We start from the raw sequence: 17,761 nt of genomic DNA, 5'->3' as shown, positions 1-17,761 counted from the left end.
GAAAATGGGCACGCATGGAGTTTAAGTAAGAACGCAAATCAAGAAACTCGCCAGCAGGAAATAAGAGAACGGACAGACCCTAGGGGGCAGCCTCGACTCAGAACTTCTCTAAAGACCATCTAATACTAATAGCTTCTTTGAAATGTCGTGAGGATAGTGTATATGTAGATGGAGAAATAAATGGTAAAAAGTATACATTGTTGGTGGATACCGGAGCGACCAGGACCATTATACGACCGTCAGTTATAAACAGTCGTAAGAAACTCTTACCAACGAGGTTGCGACTGCGGACTGCCACAGGTGAAAATGCCAATATCCACGGAGAAATCCAGATACAAATGGGGATTGGAGCAGAAAAGTTCGTCCATACTGTCATAGTTGCAGACATCGAAGAAGATGTTATATTAGGAATGGACGTAATGAATTTGCGTAGATTTCAATTGGATTTTAAGAACAGGGTAATCAAAGTTGGCAACGAGGAGGTATTTCTTCATCCACATGATGACAGCACTATGCTAGCAGCTATTAGAGAAGATACAGTTGTGCCTGCGAGGAGTGAAACGATCATCGTAGCGCGGCTACAGGGAATTGTAGAAGAAGGAACACCTGTTATGATGGAGCCATGGAACCACGACGAGGAGGTTGGCCAAGGAATCATAATTGGAAAGGAATTGGTTACTTCTGCTAAAGAAATTCCCGTGAGATTGATTAATGTCAATGACTACCCGGTGACCATCAAGAAGGAGACAAAAGTAGGAACTTGTGTACCCGTGACGTCCATAATCCGTCAGACGACAACATCAGATAACTCCAACGACAAGTTCGACCAAATGGTTGCAGTTGCAGGCCAGTCTCTAAACCAAGTAGAAAAAAGGAAATTAAGGGAATTTCTTCGGCAATATCGTGACATATTCGTACCGAAAGGAGGAAAGACAGGAAGGACGACAGTTGTCAAACACAAAATTGACACTGGTACCGCTAGGCCAATTCGTCAAACAGCTCGACGATTACCACAGGCGAAGAGAGAGGAAGCTGAAAGGATTGTTCAAGAAATGAAGAAAGACGGGGTGATAGAATCTTCTACGAGCCCATGGGTCTCTCCGGTGGTTCTGGTCAAGAAGAAAGATGGAACTACGAGGTTCTGTGTGGACTACCGTTTGTTGAACAATGTTACCAAGAAAGATAGTTATCCTCTGCCTCGGATCGACGACACGTTGGACACATTGGCTGGAAGTAAATTGTTTTCTACGTTGGACTTGAAGTCTGGATATTGGCAGGTAGAAATGGATCCAGTGGACAAAGAGAAGACGGCCTTTACGACAGGATCTGGATTATGGGAATTCAACGTTATGCCGTTTGGACTCTGTAATGCTCCTGCGACATTTGAGAGGCTTATGGAAAATGTGTTGAGAGGGTTATCTTGGAAAACGTGCCTGGTGTATTTAGACGACATAATCGTTTTGGGGGAGACGTTTGAAGACCACCTGAAGAATTTAGGAGACGTTTTTAATCGACTTAAATCTGCCCAGTTAATGTTAAACCCCAAGAAATGCCAGCTATTTCAAAGTAAAGTCAATTATTTAGGTCATATAGGCAGCAAAGAAGGAGTGGCCGTGGATAAAGGAAAAATCGATTCCATTAAGGAATGGCCTGAACCAACTGATAAACATCAAGTGAGAAGTTTTCTGGAACTATGTACATAATACCGGAGATTCATTAAGAAGTTTGCAGATATTGCTAAGCCATTAACGCGACTTACAGAGGAAGCAAGGGATTATTGCTGGGATGGAGACTGCCAAACGGCCTTTGAAACTTTGAAGAGGCATTTAATTACAGCGCCAATATTAGGGTATCCACTGCCAGAAGGAGAGTTCATCTTAGATACGGATGCAAGTAATGTGGGAATTGGAGGAGTGCTGTCGCAGATTCAAGGAGGACAGGAACGAGTCCTTGGATATTTTAGTAAAGTGCTTTCAAAACCTGAACGAAATTATTGCGTCACGAGAAGAGAACTTCTAGCAGTAGTAAAATCAGTGGAACACTTCTATCAATACCTCTACGGAAGGAAGTTTCTAATCCGAACCGACCATGCCGCCCTTAAATGGTTAATGCAGTTTAAGAATCCAGAGGGTCAGATAGCCAGATGGATTGAACGACTTCAAGAATATGATTTCAAGATCGAGCATCGGGCCGGAGTTAGCCACAGGAACGCCGATTCTCTATCTAGAAGACCGTGTCCAGCAGAGTGTTCCCATTGCAACAAAACAGAGTCAAAGGAAGCAGCAGTACTAAGAACAACAGTGATCAACGATGAGTGGACGCCTACTAAGATCAGGGAAGAACAAGAAAAAGATCCAGTCGTACAGAAGATTCGAAAATGGAAAGAAGAAAATCGTCGACCATCTTGGCAAGAAATATCAAGTCTAAGCTCAGTAGTTAAGACGTATTGGGCCCAATGGGACTCATTTATCTTGGAAGACAGCTTGCTTAAACGAGTAATTGAAAATGATGATGGTTCAGCGAGGAGAACACAGTTGGTGATTCCAAAGAGCAGAGTAGCCGAAGTACTTCGTCAGTTACACGACAGTCCATCAGGAGGGCATTTTGGTGTAAAGAAAACCCTTCAGAGAATTCGGGAACGATTTTATTGGATGAATAGTTCCGACGATGTGAAGGACTGGTGTAAGAAATGTACTACCTGTGCTACAAGTAACGGACCCTACCGGAAAAGAAAGGCTCCTATGAGACAGTACAATGTTGGAAGTCCGTTTGAAAGAATAGCTTTGGATATTGCCGGGCCATTTCCAGAAAGTGACAATGGATGCAAATACATGTTGGTGGTAATGGATTACTTCACGAAGTGGGTTGAGATCTACGCAATTCCAGACCAGAAGGCCGCCACTATTGCAGATGTGTTAATCAAAGACTGCATCAGCCGATTTGGAGTACCTCTGGAGATCCATAGTGACCAAGGAAGGAACTTTGAGAGCGATCTATTTCAGGGAATCTGTGATAAACTAGGCATGAAGAAGACAAGAACTATGGCCTATCACCCGCAATCGGATGGAATGGTGGAGCGTAGGAATAAGACAGTCGGCAAGTATTTGACAAAGATGGTGTCCAATCATCAACGAGACTGGGACCAGTACCTTCCGTTCTTCGCAATGGCCTATAGATCTGCTGTTAATGAATCAACGGGCCAAACACCAGCAAAAGTCCTATTGGGACGTGAGATGCGTCTACCCTGTGATCTAGAGTTTGGATGTCGACCTGGAGAAGATGTTGCTGGTGAGGATTACGTGAATGAATTGCGAAGAAGAATGGACGATATGCATGAGTTGGTCCGTTCTAATCTTCAGATCGCTAGCGACCGAATGAAGAAACGATACGATACCCAATCCGAGAAGGGATGTTTCAAGGAGAACGACAAAGTCTGGCTTTATAATCCAAAGAAGCGAACAGGTTGTTCTCCCAAGTTGCAGCAGTTCTGGGAAGGTCCGTACCTCATTGTCAAGAAAATTAATGACGTTATCTACCGAATAAGCAAGATTCCTAGGGGAAAGCCGATGATAGTCCACCATAACCGGTTGGCGCCGTACGAGGGAGACCACGACGTAGATGAAGAACTGAAAGTCAACCAAATTCAAGGAATACCTGACCTTACCTTTGAAGAGTTCATGGGTGCTTACGGAGGTACCGGTAAAGCGAGACATGGTATTGCCACTGAAGAAAAGCGAGATCTACTCGCACTTCCCGATGACTATTCACTGGCCCATACCATTCCGGCCAGTATCAAAGACGCACGAGGGTTGGCATCCGCCTTCCGCAGGAAGATTGGTCGAGTTGCAGAACTTCAATGCCAACTGCCAGCTCCTGGCAAAGCATTGAAACTCCAAGATGCATCACGTTACCTATTTTATCTGGTAACAAAAGACACTGTCCATGACCAACCTACCTACCAAGATGTATGGGATGCATTATTTCAATTGAGAGAGCACGTGTTGGAGTCCGACGTGCAAAAGTTAGCCATGCCAAAGTTAGAATGCCGCCAATTAGACTGGAGAGTTATCCGAAATATGGTAGAAGAAATTTTTAAAGACACCGAGGTCCGGGTGTTAGTCTGTTTCAATCCGCATAGTTACTGGTGCGGAGCGAAGACCGTCCCCTGCCACTTTTATACAACTGGGAGTTGTAAAAGAGGGTCCAGTTGCAGATACCAGCATCCACTTCCAGTCCCGACAAGGTTCCAGGAGGAACCATCTTTTAAGGAGGGGGCAATGTGACACAATTTATAACAGTCTGCTCACAGCTTGGCCTATCTTGACTGAACATTCTGGTCGTTGCTAGAGAACGCGCGAAACAACCATTCCTATCCACGGCATTCGGAGCGAGCGCTGCCGAAGTATATATAGAACCGAAATTCGTCCGCAGGCCAGTCAGTTAATATTTTACCATCGCGTGAATTATTGTAACGTGGCGATCGGGTTATTGAAATGTATATATTTTTAAAGTAGATAAATAATATTTGTAAATGAATTAAATAAGTTAGAAAGTGTAACATAAATTAGATATTGTTGTAAACTTAAGTGTTAAATTGTAAGTGTTATAAATTAAACAATTTCAAGTAAGTCTTTTATTTATTTAATAATAATTAAAAGTCAATTCGCGTAACAGTATACTAGTGATGTCATCCGTCTGGGCGTGATGACGTAATCGATGATTTTTTAAATGAGAATAGGGGTCGTGTGGAAGCTCATTTGAAAGGTTCTTCAATTCTTTATTCAGTAATGTAAACATTTACATAATTATTTATACAGGTTGTCCAAAAAATTTTAATTACTTTAAATTATTTGACAAAAAAAGAAGTAGAAGGACACCCTGTATAAATAATTATATAAATGTTTATATTGCTGAATAGAGAATTGAAGAAACTTTCATATGAGCTAGCACACGACCCCTATTCTCATTTAAAAAAATCATCGATTACGTAATCACGCCCAGATGGATTACGTCACTAGTATACCATATATGCCACAATATCACAACTTAAAAATAAAAAATAGACTTGATTCGAGATTTTTCCTTAATGTCGCCGTCTTTAGGAAATAACGAATTTATTCCTTTCATTTGCACCATACTGTCGGTATGTGTCGCGCACGCTTGATTAGCAATTAAAAAACAAAGGAGTTTTGAATATTGTATTGCAAAAAGCTCTTCAGGATTTCATCAATCGATGTTTAAATAATATCTACCTACCTTGGCAACATTCAAATTTTTAGTTTTTCACATAGTTTTTGAGGCTTAAAAATGGCCAATTTTGCAATTTTTCAATTTTTAATCGCTTATACATATGTCAAAAACTATCAACTTTAGAGAAATGTCATTAAAGACCTTTTCTTTTTGGAATCATCCAAAAAACCTTTGTTTCATGCAAAAAAAAAAAATTTTAGAAAAAAAAACAAAAAAAAACGTTTAAAATATTTTTGACCCACTTTTGGTCCTGGCAACCTGCAAATTTGTTAAAAGGGGTCCTTTTTGAGTAAGATTGTGCAAAAAATCCGAATTGGAATATTTTTCCTAGCGGATGCGCAGTGGCTTTCTGGACTAAGTAAATCTTATAATTTTCCGAGTTTGTGCCTCTATATCTTGAAAATCCTTCATACGATTGAGTTGTCCATGAGAACTTTTTATCAGGATGCTTCAAAGAGTATTTTCCCAAAGTATGAACGAAATCCACTGGGACCTAATTTTCATAAGGTTTGTGCGGGGTACTTTATTAATTTTCTGTAGTAATTCGAGATGATACCTACAGGAATCGGATAAAAAGTAATACGAAGCACTTATCCGTCTGTTGCCTTTTCTTCTTAGGGCAAATCAAATTCATATTAAAGAAATAGTACCAATGAGTTTGTTTACCTTTACTGTTTTAGCTATGATGGCAGTTGGTTTGTCTTTTACTTTTTCAGCACGTTCAAACGCACTTATTAACTCCTCAACGTCGTGGCCATTGATAACAATAGTATGAAATCCAAAGGCATCAAATCTCTTTTGGTATTCTTCCACTTCGTGGCCAAACATCGTTGGTCCGGCTTGTCCCAGTCGATTAACATCGACGATGGCGCATAAGTTGTCTAGTTTGTAGAAACTTGCAAAATTAATGGATTCCCAAATGGAACCTTCGGCACATTCACCATCTCCAAGAAGGCAGTAGACTCTAAAAATAATTAAGTATGGTAACTATCGTATTTATATTACAATTATAACAAAATTCAGTTTGGCAACGTTGTGTGAATACCAAGTCTTCTTGAATATCAACAGAACCGTAATTTAGTCCAGACAAATTAATATATTTTTTACCGCCAAAAATGAGATGTTTTGACCAAATAATATTTTAAATCTGATGTGCAAAATAATTTTTAATTCGATTCCGCTAATAGTCCTGTCGCCTGTGGGGCTACAACGGCCTCTTTTATTCAAATGGAGTTACCCAAATTTTTTTTATGTATTTTGACCCGTAGAACACGAATTTTTTGGGTAACAGTTGATCCGGATGTCGATAAGATTGTTATAAACAAAGAACTTGAGGAATTCCATAACAGCGATGTTTCGCAAAACAAAACATTTTTTGTATTTTTTGGGCCATTATAAGCAAAAAATGTTCTTACAAGTTTTTTCGTAGGATGCATAGTTTTTGAGATAAACGCGGTTGAGCTTTCAAAAAATCGAAAAATTGCAATTTTTAACCCGAATAACTTTTTATTAAAAAATAAAATAGCAGTTCTGCTTACCGCATTTGAAAGTTCAAGTCAAATTCTATCGGTTTTGATTATTTGCATTGCTAAAAATTATTCTTTTTATTGTTAAACAAAGCTATAAACACATAGTGCTTGAGTGATGTTTTCAATGCATTTCTCATTTAAAATCGAACGAGTAGGCGGGCCTACAAACATACAATACCTACTAAAACGCATGCATTGGGCACGGGAAACACTATTTGTTTATACGCTGTGAGCTCATGCGTAGAGGTGATATTTAAAAATTCGCGAGCGCCAGTAGTGACAAGTCTGTAAACGTTTACTGGAAATTTGACATAAATGTCAAAGCGATTAATTTAAAATTAAAATAAAAAACATTAATTATAAAAAATATTAGTTGGTCAAAGCTGTGCTATATATTTTTACCTTAAATATACTTACGTTTTAAATGCTGAATTTAAGTTTTTTTAATGTTCCATAATATGTAATTATAAATTAATCTATTAATCTTAGCGCCATCTACACGATAATTGTGAAAGTATCCGAAGTAAGAAATTAATATTTCATCAATAGAACGTCAAAATGATTAGCAAAATCTTAAAAAATCGATTACAATTTAATTACTTTTTTGCGTTGCAAATATTAAGCGATAACAATTAAATAATAAATTTAAAAATTACCGGTGAAAGTTGCATTAGTAATCCGCTAGGAGCAACACCAGCGAAGCTCAGAGCGTATTCGCTCTGAGCTTCGCTGGTGATACGATCTGTCTTTAAAAAGACAACCACATGCAACGGCGACAATAAAATTCTCGCGTTAGAGATTCCATAGTAAATCACGAGGGAAAACCAGGAAAAAACCTCGTGATACTATCCCGACATCGTAAGTATTAAGTCCTACTTTAATTTACTTTTAAAACTAATGCCAAATTCTGATAACGTACATAACGACGTACCTATCTGTTCTGACGTATATAACTTCGAACTCCTCGTTTTATTGTTACAGTAAAAATCGTTACAATAAATATCAAACATTGATACCGCCACTTTGTTTCGCATTCTAACCGATTTCGGTCTCTACTAGGTATACTGTTAACTTAAAATGGAGTGGCAAAGATACCTATATTTATAATTTATAAAATTAAGCATGTATTAAATTTCAGATATTAATTTTTCTTTTTTTATTTTATAATTTGTAGTAGATAATATTAGATATTGTTGATTAATTGGCAAATAAGCTAAGTCGTATCTGTTTAATTTCTAATAGTTAAATAAATTCCAATTTAGAAAAATAAAATTGTGTTTCATAATGATTTTGGTCCAATTCATATGAGTCTGAGCCTGTATATAGGAATGGAACAAAGTAAGGGACCAACAGATATCTTTGAAACAAAAAAAATGCTATTCATGAAACTTCCTACGTACTCTACTTCCGGTTTCACTGGAAATACCCTCAACTTATTTAATTTAAATGGGACACCCTGTATATTTTTCCAGACTTTAAAAGATCTGTTATTCCTAATTCATGCATACCAAGTTGGTAGAAAAAATTTTTTATAACGAGAAACAAATAACTTTACTATTAATTAATAGGTAAATATTATTTACTAAGACCAGTGAGATATAAAATTAAAAATATCTCTTCAAATGTTTCAAATTCTCGCCGTTCACCTCCTGACAATGTGTAGACCGTAGACCTATTATTAAAATTCGTGAGTAGTTGATTCCAAGACTTCTCCAAGGATTAGCTCGCATTCATCAATAGGTCCTTATTTCAAATTATATAAACATGTTGATCCCATAACACATGATTTTATAAGATTCTAGCGAGTTAAGTTCCGGAGAACGAGCAAGCCACTATCCACATTGAATCCATCGATTGAATTGTTTTCTTCATTCTTAACATAAGATACTAGTTTACATTTTTACTTTTATTGGACTAGTAAATAAATTCCACATTAAGTATGTGAATTTGTGCGAGCAGTTTAAAAATTTTAATGCCTGGTTGCACCAACAGATCTTAAGCTCCAGCTTAGCTAAGCTCTACTTATAGATAGGGCCTCCTTGAGTATCACTTACGTTGCACCATAATTTTAGATTTTTACCTTATTATCAATTATACAGGGTGTCTCATTGGGAAAGTAGCATACGTTAACTGTAGAAAGAGTGTTTTATCTATTTTGCCATTTTCTTAATTGGTTCATAACTTTTTGACCACACTGTATATTTATTTCATATTTGGTACGAAAATGTCATTTAAGGCGTACAATAAATTAATTTATTTACAATTGTAAAAAATCCAGGTCCGGCTTAAAAAATATTGGAAAAATGTTCCGACCCCAAAACAACACCCTGTACATAGAACTCCATTTTCCCGGCCCCTTTTGATTTCCCGTTAATCGGGAGTCGGTAATTTGGATTTCCCGGGAATTTCCGGGTATTGAGAAATTTAAAATAAAAAGAATACATTGTTTTTTTTTAATTTTTAGTCAAAATTAAATGCAATTAAGTAATATAAAAACATATAAATTTGATTTTAAAATTTTTTAGAAAAATTCAAAAATTAAAAAAAAAATTCAAAATTTTAAAAGAAATTTTAAAAATGTCAAAATTATTTTGTGTTTAATCTAAATTTTCCTTGTTTTTATTATTGAAATATGTTTTAAGAAAACATAACTGGTTCAGTATTTGATCTTTCAGCTGGCTCTTTTTTTGTACAGAAATTTGCTGAAGTTGAAAACGCACGTTCGCTTTCTGTTGATGTACATAAGTGTGATGCTTTTTAGTGCAGTAAGTAATTTTTTAAATGTCCGGTCAACTGATTTGAATTGTCATACAGCGCGAGCTCTTGTTTAATGACGTGTTCAAGATCAAGATCATCATCATTTGGATTCTTTTGAGTACGCACAGCTATGGCAAACTCAATTGCAGACGATAACTTTTTTTTAAATCATCAGTATTGGTATCCGATGAAACTGATGAATCCGTATCACTTTGAAAACAAAAATTTTGTTAAATCACTGACTAATTGATTTATTGTTCTTTTAATAGATAGTGGCAAATGTCTGTTTTCAGTAAAGTCCTTGTTTTGAACATATCGCATCAATGTAATCACATCAGTTTGTCTGCGTTGGTTAATACGCTGTATATGGTGTATACGATTTGATAGTGTTAATTTTGAAGAATTGTGTTGCTTACTGGCGAGTCCCACTGTCCCACTGTTTCAACTTCTGAATGATTAAAACTTCATTCGGTTTTATCTTTATTTTCGTGGGAGAGTCACAGTCACTGTCATAACGATCACTATCATTTTTTTTAATAAAACAGCTAAAACCCCAAGATGAATAGCGTGATGGAAACACTGTTGATGAAGCTTGCACAACTCTCGTCCAAACTTTATCATGACACTCGAGTAATATATCCGCTCATAATTTAAAATAGAATATTAAAAAAATCTCGGGAAATCTGTAAGAATTCCCGGGAATCGGGATTTTTATTTTTTACTGATTTCTCGGGAAATTTGTCCCGGGAGTTTCCCGGGAATGGAGCTCTACCTGTACATTAAATTTTTTTAAAATGGATTTTTCGGTTGAAAAGAGGATAAACAACTAAATTCAGTGGTATACTTTGAATTTTCAGCAAAATGATTTTTCTGGTTAAATTTGGAATTTGGATTCTGAAATTAAGTGAATTGCGAGAGCTCTAAGTAGAAAAAAATTGAAATACAGCTTACAACTTGTCAACCACACTGTATATTGATTTTACGTTTAACACGCGAATATTCTTTTGGGTGTCCAGTCAATTAATTTAATTACAATTATAAAAAATCCAGGTCCGGATTAAAAAATATTGTATAAATGTTCCAACCCAAAAAAACATCTTGTATATTAAATTTTTTTAAAATGGATTTTGCATTTGAACAGAGGATGAAAAACAAAATTAGTGGTATACCTTGAATTTTCGGCAAAATGATTTTTCTGGTAAATATTTGAATTTGAATTCTGAAATTATGTGAATTGCGAAGCTCAAAGTAAACTAAATTAAAATATGACTTAATTTTAATTAATACCATTATTGGTAAATTGGTAAAATATTAACATTTGGACACATAACAATAATTTTTGATGACCCCCTCTGTGGCTCAGTGGTAAGAGCGCCTACCTTTGGATCGAAAGGTCCGAATGGTCGTGAGTTCGAATCTCACCAGGGTCAGAAATTTTTCGTTTATTATAAATTAATAAATGAAAATAGTTTCTGTCCTTGTCGGATTGGTATTCACCGGAGGGACCGCAGACGTTCGGATACAATTAGCGTCTTTTTGCAAAGACAATGACGTCGACTTTGCAATGTAACAAGACACTTACTCAACACACACAGTACACAGTACACATGACGCTAGGTACTTAACTACAAAAATTTACCGTACCTACGTATAAAAAAAATAATTTTTGATGGTGGTAATTTTGAATAAGTACTTTAGTTTTGAATAGTGATTATGCTGCATATTTTCGCTGTTTTGTTATAATTTTTAGCTATTTTGTTGATTAAAGTGATGTATTCTTTATTGGCCCTTTATTATTTATTCATTATTTAAAGATGAATATTCGCAAAAAACTATTTTTCACACATAATAAAAAAACACTAAAATATTAACATTTTACCAATTTAGATTAAATAATGGTATTAATTAAAATTAAGTCGCATTTTAATTTTTTCTACATGAGCTCTCGCAATTGACATAATTTCAGAATTCAAATTCAAAATTTTACCAGAAAAATCATTTTGTCGAAAATTCAAAATATACCACTAATTTTGTTTTTCATCCTCTTTTCAAATGCGAAATCCATTTTAAAGAAAATTAATATACAAGGTGTTATTTTGGGACGGAATATTTACACAATATTTTTTAAACCGGACCTGGATTTTTTATAACTGTAAATAAATTAATTGATTGGACACCTAAAAAAATATTCGCGTGTTAAATATAAAATCAATATACAGTGAGGTTGACAAGTTGCAAGCTGTATTTCAATTTTTTTCTACTTAGAGCTCTCGCAATTCACTTAATTTCCGAATTAAAATTCAAAATTGCACCAGAAAAATCATTTTGCCGAAAATTCAAATTATACCACTGAATTTAGTTTTTCATCCTCTTTTCAACTGAAAAATCCATTTTAAAAAAATTTAATGTACAGGGTGTTGTTTTGGTTTCGGAACATTTTTTCAATATTTTTTAATCCGGAACTGGATTTTTTACAATTGTAAATAAATTAATTTATTGTACACCTTAAGTGAAATTTGCGTGCCAAATATAAAATAAATATACAGTGTGGTTAAAAAGTTATGAACCAATTAAGAAAATGGCAAAATAGATAAAACACCCAGTATCTTTGTTATTAATGGAGTAAGATCCATTAAGTATGGTATTTTTGAGATCGCCTAAGTGTCCTATTGCTACAGTTAACGTATGTTACTTTCCCAATGAAACACCCTGTATCTATTATTATATTATGGTCTTCTTATTGTAATATATTTTATAATTATATTATATTAATTCTTATGATATTCTCGACTTAAGCTTAAGATCTGTTGGTGCAACCGGACATAAGTGATTTTTGAAATTATTATTCTCATTTGTTTCTCATTTTAAAAAAAATTTCTAACACACTTGATATGTTCTTCTTCTTCTTTTTGTATAGACATGACTCTGTCTGTTTTTTCAATGTGCCTCTAGTAAGTTGTCGTTTCATCGTTTTCGTGGTCTTCCCACTGATCGTCTTCCTATTGGGGAACCGTCTCTCGCTGTCCTGACTATCCTATTTGTTGTCATTCGGCGTATGTGGTCATTCCATTCTATTTTTCTGTTTCATACCCAGTTAATAATGTTATACACCTTGCATCTCCGTTGTATATCTGTACTTCTAGCTCTGTCCCATAGAGTCTTACCATCGATTTTTTAAGGGGTTTTCATCTCCGCTGTTTCGAGGAATCTTTTTGTCCTGTCTGTGTCGGGTCGTGTTTCTGCCACGTATGTCATTATTGGTCTGATGACTGTTTTGTAAATTCTGCCTTTCATTTCTTTTCCGATATTTTTATTCATCCATATTGTGTCATTCAGGCAACCTGCGGCTCTGTTTGCTCTATTCACATGATCTTCTACTTCTGTTTTGAGCCTTCCGTAGCTAGATAGTGTGATGCCTAGGTATTTAAACTCCATCACTTGTTATATTATCTGACCTTCCAGCTCCAACTTACATCTTATTGGATCTGCTGTTATAACCATGCATTTTGTCTGTTAAGAGGAAATTAACATGTTAAACTTTCTGGCGATTATGTTGAATTTGGAATAATAAATATGTTTAAAATCTGCAAGAATATACAGGTTGTACCATTTGAATAATTAAATAAGTTGAGGCTATTTCCGACGAAATCAGAAATAGGTACAGCAGTAACAAAATATATCGCGTCAGATGTGTTACGTGTCATTGTTTTATGTCTATCATGTATATCTTCGCTTCAAAGGTATTTAGGTGGTTTCATCTTTATCCCAGCCCGGCCCGGTATGAAAGTATATGCGCATGGAGGCCCCCGCCTCCATGCGCAAAAGTGCAAAAGTGGTGCTAGAACAGGGGTGGGCAAAGTGCGGCCCTTTATACATTTTTTTGCGGCCCGCGGAAAAAAAGTGAATTATTTTCATTTAAAGTTTTTTTTAATTATTGCTAATATTAATAAATAAACATAGATAATGCAGCTATTAACACAGCTAATATAAGTAACACTTTCGCAGCGGGTGATTTTTCCGCAAATTTTCAACAGAACGCGGGCAATTATTTGGGTTTCCGGCAGAGTTTCGTCGGCTGCCTGAATGAAATCCATGAAATTTCAACAAATGGAAACGATATTTTCGAAGTAGTCTGGAACTGTTTGGAAAATTTTAAATTAGCGATGTAACCACTGTAACCACCTAGTAAGTATAACAACTGACGGAGCACCATATTTAAGAGGAGCAAATATTGTAATTTTGAGAAAACTTACAGATTACGTCCATGAACAATTTTCAGAACATCAGTTATTATTTTTCACTGCTTAATCCATGTGCAGGTATTGTGCAAAAATGTTTTGCAAGTATGTAGGCAACACCAACGTCATTTCAATTATAACTAATATTGTCAATTATTCGTTCAATAGGATTAAATCATCGTTCATATTTTTATATGATTGAATTCTTTCAAGGAAAACAAAAACAATGAAGGGAATCTAAGATTTTTCAAATTTATACTCTGTTTATTTTGATTTAAATCACGCGTATTGCATATTACGTATGATGCATGTTTGCATCTATTTAAGCACGGAATTTCCCTTAAAATATTTAAGTAACTAATAGCAATGTGAAAATAGAATTTACTATTTTATTTGGGAATAAACCACAATTTAAGTTTGAAATTAAATTTATTTGACGTTTCCATTTCCACTTCGGAAATCGTTATCAAAATACAAAACAATAATAAATTAAACTAATTAAATAAATGCTTAATTTATTAATGTTTTGTATTTTGATAACGATTACCGAAGTGAATTTTAAACGTTAAATAAATCTCTTTTGTAAATTACTCTGCGATTCAAAAACATTCCGGCGTGCATCACTTTACGATTTGACAGAGAAAAAACAAATTGAACTAAAAGTGGTCAAACCAAACGCGTTTTTCTCAAAACTGCTTTTTTCAAAGGCGGTGGACATTGTAACTCAAAAACTACCTGCTTGACAGATCTACCTGAAATTTTTCATAGATTTTCTTTAAACATTTCGTGAGGTAACTTTGTATGTTTTGGTTATCAATAATAATCCCAAGTAGCAAATTTACGACCTGCAACCAATTTTGTCCTAATGGGACGTTAAATTTAAGGACAAAATTGGTTCACAATAAGCCTTAACCAAGGACAACGTCTGTTTTTCCTATGGACCAACGTTGCTGCTAATAAGTAATATAATCTGATGACCAACCGACATCGGGAATAACGACGTCAATTATTAGGATAAGGTTTGACGTTAAGCTGACGTAGGTCTTAACCTATCTGTAGTATAAGTGCAATTAAGTGGCATACATCAACGACTACTCAACGTCGGGAATTACAACGTATTTTTTAGGATAGATGCCAACGTTCAGAAGACGTTGGTGTTTTATCGAGTATGGTAGACGTATTTTTCGGGAAGACGACAACGACAATCCAACGTTGAGAATACCAACGTTAATATTAGGTTAAGGTTTAACGTTAAGCTGACGTCGGGTATAAACTCTATACTACAATGTAATTTACTGGAAGACATTTAACGACTGCTCAACGTCGGGGATTACAGAGTATTTATTAGTATCGAACCCAACGTTCAGGAGACGTCGGGTGTTTTCTCAGTAGGTATATGGTAGATTGCTGCGTGTACTTGCGGGAAGGTGAGAACGACAATACAACGTAGGTAATAACAACGTAGTACTTAAGTAAAGTTCTATACGTTAACCTGACGTCAAAGTTTTTTTTATAAGATACCTGTAATTTACTAAAAAACGTCGACGACTATCCAACGTCGTAAAGTAAATTTTCGACAATTGGTTGTTTAGTTTCCAACTAAAAAACGACGTAAAAATTTGCTGATCTATATTTGCCTATCTGACTTGACTCATCTTGACTTATATGACTATATAATATGACAGATATTACATTGCATAACATAACCTTACTTTTTTACACTTGATTTTTCTAGTTTTTCTATAAACAGTATATTAACAATAACAATTTATTGAATGAAAAACCTATACAGTTAAAAAAATTTATAGTTGTTCTTTGAGAAAAAGAACTGTCGTCGGGAGTCTGTCGTCAAGACCAGGTTGTTTGCGCTTACTTTAGGACGTATTAGGTATACCAATAGGTAAATTCGAGGTGTGCAAGGTAAAAATAGGTTATACTAAAGGTCGGCAGGGGGTGTCCTTGTCCAAATCAGTTAAAATGTAGTGCAATTTAGGTCGCGAGTCAAATCCGCCATTAATGAAAGATCGCCATGGTTCAGCCATTTTTTAAAACATAATGTTTGGAATTTTTTTGCTAGATTTTAATAAATATTTGATTTTAATTAACGAATTTTGTTTATATATAAATCAAGGATAATTTTGTATGGGTCTAGACATAATAATATGTTTTTTTAATTACGATGGTTATTTCTATTTTTACCGTTTTGTTCGATTTAACCTGTAATTTTCTGAGGCGCTTTTAGTTTTTAGCAATTTTTATACCTAGTTTAACAGTACACTTCCTTGCGTTTGTAAATTTTCGACCGCATTATGCAATGAGGCAGATGATTAATAAAATAATTATACAAGTCACTTAGGTCATATTCTGAATAGAGTAGGAACCTACTTAAATAAGTGTCAACAGGCCGTCATGCATCTTAGTTTCTGATGATTTAATATCCTCCAAGATTATTAACCTATTTGGTAAATATGAAGTGTATCGGCCGTACTTCTGTGGTAGAGAATTTTATACTATTACTTTACAAGACCAAAGACCTAAAACTAACGTAATTTGACGATAAAATATCTCGAGCTGAGAATTCGAGAGGGGGACGTCGAGGCAACCCGTATTTCTATTCCCCACTTAGGTGCAAATAGCGGTTTTCTGACCGTCGTCGCAACGTCACGTATTAACGTTGGGGCATTTAATTCAACGTTAAGACGTCGTAATATTACGTCCAATTGCTTTTTGGGAAGTATGTTGATTTTCACCCTTTTTTACAAAAATTTCGTTATTTTGACTTGTATTTTGAGTGATATCAAAAACTCAAAAATCGTTAAAACTAAAAAACTCAACAGCGTTACCTCGGGAAACTCATAAACTAATAAAATATTATTGAATTTTTTGTTTCATATGATTCATTGACGAGTTCTACTGCAAAATCCATTTTTTTTTTGGAGCTGCCTGTAATAATTTGCCACCGTTGGCTTATTTTTCAATATTTGGTCTTGAATTTTTTTTTGAATAATTTTTGAATTGTACTGAATATGCTTATTTAATTTAAAAATAGAATAATTGTACCATAATTTCAAACAAATTCAAGAAAGGGTGCTTGAAATGTTGATTTCAAACCGTGCCCCCCCCCCCCCTATTAAACAAAATTAGTAAAAAGTTAAAATTTCGGACATGTTAAGGTAACAAATATTGGGGCCTAGGACGTTTCATCGCCGCCAGTTCATCGCCGCCGTTTCGATGCCGCCAGTTCATCGCCGGCCGTTTCGATGCCGCCGGTTCATCGCCAGTCAGTTAATCACTAACTGATATATTTCCGAATTTTCGACCAATTTTCGACAGTTACATTTATTATTTATTTTTAGTATTAATTAGGAATTCTAGGAAATGCGAGATATGGCCGTTCCCGTTGCCATACTTAATCTTTTAATAGACTTTTAAACTTTTATAATATAAAATATAATTTAACACTACAAATTTAATACTGTTTAGTGTCAAATTTAGGGGAAGTAGAAATAGAATAGTAAATGAATATAATAATATTTTTTATCTATTTATTTGTCATAAGTTTTGAACTGAATTAAACGTCGTGTCGTGTCATCTCCCATAATACAAGATCAACTGACTAACTGGCGATGAAACGGCCGGCGATGAAACGGCCGGCGATGAAATGGACTGGCGATGAACCGGCGGCATCGAAACGGCGGCGATGAAACGTCCCATTCCGCAAATATTGCGGCCCTCGGTAATAGACCAAAAATATTTTGTGGCCCTTACTAAAAAAAGTTTGCCCACCCCTGTGCTAGAACAACAATCAAAAACCAAACCAGTCAACCAACTCTGGTGGAATGACGAGACAGTAGTAAAAATAAAATCGGAAGGAATATAACAGAATTGAGCGAGCCATGCGAACGACAGATAAGAAAAAACGATTAATGAGACCGCAAATATAAGCCACGGAAATGTACTTTAAAATAAGTTTATTTTGACGTTTCT

General features: G+C 35.3%; 1 protein-coding gene across 1 annotated transcript in view; it reads right to left on the bottom strand.

Moving 5' to 3' along the window:
* LOC126884184 (transketolase-like) overlaps positions 1-17,761 on the bottom strand; it is a 146,774-nt gene that overhangs the window by 34,296 nt on the left and 94,717 nt on the right. Inside the window, exon 5 of the mRNA XM_050650041.1 lies at positions 5,917-6,214. Within this exon, the coding sequence (XP_050505998.1) occupies positions 5,917-6,214 (298 nt within the window). The remainder of the gene's footprint in view (positions 1-5,916; positions 6,215-17,761) is intronic.

The sequence above is a fragment of the Diabrotica virgifera genome, chromosome 5 (genome assembly GCF_917563875.1).
Source record: "Diabrotica virgifera virgifera chromosome 5, PGI_DIABVI_V3a".
In the NCBI taxonomy this organism is placed as follows: domain Eukaryota; kingdom Metazoa; phylum Arthropoda; class Insecta; order Coleoptera; family Chrysomelidae; genus Diabrotica; species Diabrotica virgifera.
The sequence above is the reverse complement of the archived record's forward strand: the minus strand, read 5'-3'. Positions and strand labels throughout refer to the sequence as shown.